The sequence below is a fragment of the Cornus florida genome, unplaced genomic scaffold, assembly GCF_030987335.1.
Source record: "Cornus florida cultivar Cherokee Brave unplaced genomic scaffold, ASM3098733v1 CherokeeBrave_3.0.0_Hap2_Chr04, whole genome shotgun sequence".
In the NCBI taxonomy this organism is placed as follows: Eukaryota; Viridiplantae; Streptophyta; class Magnoliopsida; order Cornales; family Cornaceae; genus Cornus; species Cornus florida.
Window position 1 is genome coordinate 71,321,580 of NW_026775574.1, and position 5,800 is coordinate 71,327,379.

Sequence of the window (5,800 nt, forward strand, 5' to 3'; positions counted from 1 at the left end):
AGTTGGCAAAATTGCTACAGAGTCAAGAGCCCCGAACCATGAGGAAAGTCCAAATCCTCACTAGGAGAGTAGCGGCTCTTAGCCGTTTTATATCCAGACTATCAGAGAAGTGCAAACCGTTCTTCGACGCAATCAAAGCTAGAAAAGGAGATGTCTAGGGAGTAGAGAGAATCTCTTGTGAAACTCAAGGAATACATGACAAGTCCCCCAATTCTATCTGCTCCAGAACCCAAAGAGCCATTATACCTCTACTTAGCAATATCTCAGTCAGTAACCAACTCAGCCTTAGTAAGAGAAGTGAGAAAGAAGCAACACCCGGTCTTTTATTCCAGTAAGGCTATGACCAACGCAGAAAGTCGGTACTCAATGGCAGAAAAAATCATCTTTGCTCTAATTCAAGCCAAAAGGAAATTCCTACACTATTTTGAGGCTCATCGGATAGTAGTTCCTACAATACATCCTATTAAAGCATTTATCAGTAAACCAGACATCTCAGGTCAGATCACCAAATGGGCAATTGAATTAAGCTCATTTGACATCTGGTACGAATCACGCATCGCCAAAAAGGGGCAAGTGGTTGTGGATTTTCCCTTGGACATTAACCTAGGGGAAGAACATCAAACCACGGAAAAGCCTTGCTGGGAATTATACGTCGATGGTTCTTCGAGTCAAAACGGACCCGGAGCAAGAGTAAAGATAAGAACCCCCGAGGGGACCAGAATCCAATAATCAGACCTACTAGAGTTCTCAGTCACAAATAATGAAGCTGAATATGAGGCACTGCTGGCAGGGCTCAGATTAGCCAAAGAACTCCAAGTAAAACACCTCAAAGCCTATAGCGATTCGCAGCTCATCACAAGGTAGGTGACAGGAGAGTACACCACCAGAGAGGGCAGAATGAATGCATACTGAGAAGAATTTGAAAAAATGACAAAGTACTTTGATACAATCAAATTTCAGCAGATCCCTAGGGAAGAAAACCCGGTAGCTGATCGTTTGGCCAATGCAGCATCCCTAGCGGATGAGTCACTCACCAGAGTCGTCCCCATTGATGTCCTAGAAACACCGAGCATCATAAGGGGAGTGCAGGTGTTGGTCATCCCATGGGAACCAAGTTGGATAGATCCAACATTGGCTTACCTTGAAAGAGGAAAACTCCCTAATTCTAAGGAAGCAGCCCGGCAGCTAAGGATGAAAGCTTCCAAATATTCTGTGGTAGGAGGATAGCTCTTCAGATGATCACATTCCAGACCCTACCTCAAATGTCTGACCCCAATGGAGTCCTGAGAAGTTCTAAAATAGATACATGAAGAGGAGTGTGGGAATCATTCTGGGGGTAGGTCATTGGCTCATAAAGCTCTCACTCAAGGTTATTTCTGGCCCTACATGGCAAGGGAAGTAAAAGAATACTCTCGCAGATGCGATAAATGTCAAAGGTATTCCCCCCTCGTCCATCTACCCCCGGAAGAAATACACACCATGAGCAGCCCATGGCCATTTGCACAGTGGGAAATGGACATGGTAGGACCCCTACCAATGGTGGCATCGTAGAAAAGGTACGCCTTATTAGCCACTGATTATTTCACTAAATGGGTAAAAGCAGAGGCATATGTGAGTGTGACTAATGTCCAAGTGAAAAATTTTGTTTGGAACAACCTGATATGCAGATTCGGAATCCCAAAATCCATCATCATGGACAACGGGCCGAATTTGGATAATCAATACACTCAACATTTCTTTGACAAGTACGGTATCAACCAGAAAGTGTCAGCTACATACCACCCCCAAGGCAATGGGCAAGCGGAGATAACTAACAGGACGATCTTTGCCTGCATCAAAAAGAAGCTTAAAGATAAAAAAAGGGAAGTGGTTAGAAGAATTACCAAATATCCTATGGGCATATAGAACTACCCTGAGACGTCCCACTGGTGAAACCATTTTCTCTAGAGCTTACGGCACTGAGGCCGTAATCCCTACTGAAGTGGTGGTACCCACCATCCGAAGCTTAACTTGGAACCAGAAGTCAAATAATCAGCTTTTGGAACACAGTCTGGATCTATTGGAAGAAAAAAGGGAAGCCGCAGCCATCCGGCTAGCAGCTTACTAGCAGAAGATAGCAAATAGTTATAACAAACGGGTCAGAAGGAGAAGCTTCAATCTGGGAGATCTGGTGCTCCTAAAATTAGAAAAGTACGTCAGCAAATTGGAACCTAACTGGGAAGGGCCATACCGAATTTCAGATGTGATTGGAAAAGGAGCTTACAGATTTTGACACTTGGATGGCACCGAAATGACCAAGCCGAGGAATGCAATGAACCTGAAAAGGTACTTTCAATAAAGTAAATCGTATAGTGTTTTCCAGTACTCTACTTCTTGAATAAATAAAGCTACTGACAGCCTTTTTTTCAACTGTCCCACATCGAATAAAAACAAAACTTCTGACTATTATTTAAAGTGGAATAACACGAGATCTAAACAGTGAAGTGGACCCCCTGATGGTAGGCGACCCATAACGAGACCCACCATCAGGGGTCTCTACTTCACACTTTTTATCTTTTATCTTACCACAAATAAGGTCTTATCACCTACGAGAAACGATGTCCCACATCGTTCAAAAAGTGGAATCTAACCCTTTTTTTATAAGGATCCACACTTACCTCCTATCAGTGTATGGGACCCATTGACAATGGGACCCCACTTACGACACTAAAGTGCCCCATTGTCGGAGGTCTCCATACACTCCCCACATATTTTCCCCTTTTTTAGAAAGTACGGTCCCACGTCAACAAGGAAAAGAATCCCTTATTATTATAATATAACCTGCTGGGTATACAATCAGCCGGGGAGGGCCCTGAATTACGAGGCCCACGGATAGTCTCAGCTCATTATCAGAGGGGGTCCGTAATGTAAGGTCTTCCCTGATTTCTTTTGGGATAGGTCACTTCTCTTCAAATCCCTATCTCACTTTAAACAGAAAATGGGTTTTCTATAAAACAGAAATCGTTTAAATTCTAAACGTCAGCAAAGGAACGCCCATACAAAGAAGGCCCAATAAAAAGAGGTTAACTCGTGACAACACACTCAAGACGGACTTACAAATAGGCGAAGGCCCCAAGAGCCTAACGCCCGAACGGGCTTAACCAGATAAACCGCTCAAGTTTAAAAAGCCGAATGGCCCCAAGAGCCGATCGTAAAATAGGTGAAGGCCCAAGTGCCTAACGCACGAACGAGCTTGACCGGATAAGCCGCTCCAGTCTAAAAAAGCCAAACAGCCCCAAGTGCCGATCGCAAAACAGGCGAAGGCCCCAAGAGCCTAACGCCCTAACGGGCTTGACCGGATAAACCGCTCAAGTCCAAAAAAGCCAAACCGCCCCAAGAACAGATCGTAAAATAAGCGAAGGCCTCAAGAGCTTAACGCCCGAACGGGATTGACCGGATAAACCGCTCAAGTCCAAAAAAGCCGAACAGCCCCAAGAGTCGATCGCAGAATAGGCAAAGACCCCAAGAGCCTAACGCCCAAATAGACTTGACCGGATAAGTCGCTCAAGACCAGAAAAGCTGAACTGCCCCAAGAGCCGATCGCGAAATAGGCGAAGAGACAATCGCAAAGTAGGCGAAGAGCCAATCGCAAAATAGGCGAAGAGCCAGTCGCTAAATAGGCAAAGGCCCCAAATGCCTAATGCCCGAATTCTAATTGTAAAGTAAGCAAATACATCGAATCACAAGCAATAATGTAAGCGAAAGCAATCCTAAAGATTATCAAAAGAAAACCTTCATGTTCTTACAAGTAGGTGATGGTTTTTATAAAAGAGGCAAGGCATACCCAACACCTCCAAAAAAAAAAAAAAAAATGGAGGGGAAGTTACGCAGGATCACCATCAGGCACAGCTCCACCCTTTGCATTGAACCTCTGCATAAATGCATCAACCAACTCTACTCTGGCTAGAACGGAAGAAGGAGTATCGAGTGACAAGGCAAGTAATCCCTAAGAACCTAAAGGGTAATGGAAAGGAGGCAGAACCTCGCCAGACACCTCACCCTTCAGTAGAGCATACTCACCTGTAACCAAGAGCCCCTGTTCAGCATCGTGCTCGTTAGCATCACCATAATCTCTCTCCTCAGAAGGAAGCTGCCCCTGAGCAAAACCAAGCCTGAAGCCTTTGGCATAGCGGAGATTCGCAATCTGGGAAAAGCGGTTAAACATCTCCAAACCCCCATCCTTGCAGGTTTAAATAAGAGAGTTTGCCTTCCCAAGCTGCAGGTTAAGCTCAGCAGCTTTGTCCTCAAGCTTCCTAGCTCTTTTGTCGAAATACTCAATTGACTTAAGCTGCTGAGCTTTTTCCCTCTTCTCTTCGGCGAGAGAAGCCTCCAAAGCACTTACCCTCTTCTGAAGGGCAGCAAATTGGTTCACGAAGGGAGTCAGCTGAGAGCTTCTTCATAAAAGCAAACATTAAGAAAGAGCTCTGTGCAAAAACATGGAATTAAAAAAAAAAAAAAAAAAAAAGGATAAGAAAGGGTTACCTCCATTATGGATTTAGGAGCAAAGGACAACAGATCATTAACGCTCATATGTTGTTGTAAAATTTCATCTTTGGGAGGCCACATCCCTCTAGCCAAACCCATCAACATCTCGGGGTCTTTGGCTCTAGAGTCACCAATGGTGATAGGGGACCCATCATACTTCATCATTTCGGGGAACCACTTCTCGATAGACCCTGCAAAATCACCCCCAGCGACATCAGTAGCGCCAGGAATCAAAGCATTTTTTGCTTCGAAGGCCCCAGCCATTAACTTGGGATGCTGCGAAGAAGAATCATCCTTTGCTGATAGACGCTTAGTCCTTGATTGGGCCCCTTTTTGTTTTTGAGAAGGAGAAAGCCTGCTCGCCTCGACAAGAAGGTTCTTCCTTTCTTGTAACAACTTAGCGGCCACCTCTCTCTTCTTCTTTGTCATACAGGGTTTTGGAGGCCAAAGTTCCATCACTGATTGAGAGAAGGTAAGAGGGGTAGGCGATAAGCTAGCCTCAGAGTCGGAGGCATCAAGATCAATGGGCTCTTCAGGATTTAAAGCAATTACTGGAGGATCTTTTGAGATCACCTCAAGAAGAGAAGAGGAGAGAAGGATCTTGGCAGAACGAACGTTGTTCCAAACTCTTTCCTGTAAGTAGGCAAGATGACTATTTGCAAATTTCAAACAGAAAAATTCAGTTTTGTGACCTAGGAAGTCATATATACAACAAAAATACTTTACGACACAAACAAAGCAAGAAGACTCGCCCGAATCATCAAATGCGGGAACAGATAGGGCATGAAAGCTGGATCGGATGAATAAATCCCGAACAAAAGAAGACCGCCACGCCCCTCTGACCTTAACAATTTTGTACTTCCACTCTTTGTCAGAGGTATTAAGGTGAGAGAAAAGAGTTCTACCCGGTCTAGAGTGAAGGTGGAACCTAACCTCACCTCCTTTCAACCTATTAAGCGAGTAGCAAAACAGAAAGTCGGCAAGATTCAAGGTTAAACCTCGAACCCTATTCAGAGCAAGAAGACAGGAGAGAATACGGAAGAAATTAGGGTTAACCTGAAGAGGAGCCAAATTCAACACCGATAAAACCCGAAGATAAAAAGGATTTAAGGGGAATCAAAATGCGGGAAAATACAAAGCTGAGAAAAGCATTTCGCCCTCCTCCAAACCTTCACCTATACTAAATTTCAAATCATGGTCGTACTCCTCAAGGGTAACGTCAGAAGGAACACAATTCTTCTTTCTCAACTGAGAAATAAAAAAGGACTTCCTTTCT

General features: G+C 44.3%; 1 protein-coding gene across 1 annotated transcript; it reads left to right on the plus strand.

Moving 5' to 3' along the window:
- The first annotated feature begins 927 nt into the window (after positions 1–927).
- Positions 928–1,905, plus strand: LOC132305096 (uncharacterized). The gene is made up of 3 exons (XM_059802776.1): positions 928–1,215; positions 1,303–1,436; positions 1,668–1,905. Exons 1-3 carry the CDS (start codon positions 928–930, stop codon positions 1,903–1,905), a joined length of 660 nt encoding a protein of 219 aa, XP_059658759.1.
- The last annotated feature ends 3,895 nt before the right edge of the window (positions 1,906–5,800 follow it).

Coding starts and splice junctions, on each gene's coding strand:
- LOC132305096 (XM_059802776.1), top strand. CDS start 928: ATGACAAAGTACTTTGATACAATCAAATTTCAGCAGATCCCTAGGGAA. Junction 1,216..1,302: donor AAGCTTCCAAATATTCTGTG/GTAGGAGGATAG, acceptor GTTCTAAAATAG/ATACATGAAGAGGAGTGTGG. Junction 1,437..1,667: donor AGATGCGATAAATGTCAAAG/GTATTCCCCCCT, acceptor CCTGATATGCAG/ATTCGGAATCCCAAAATCCA.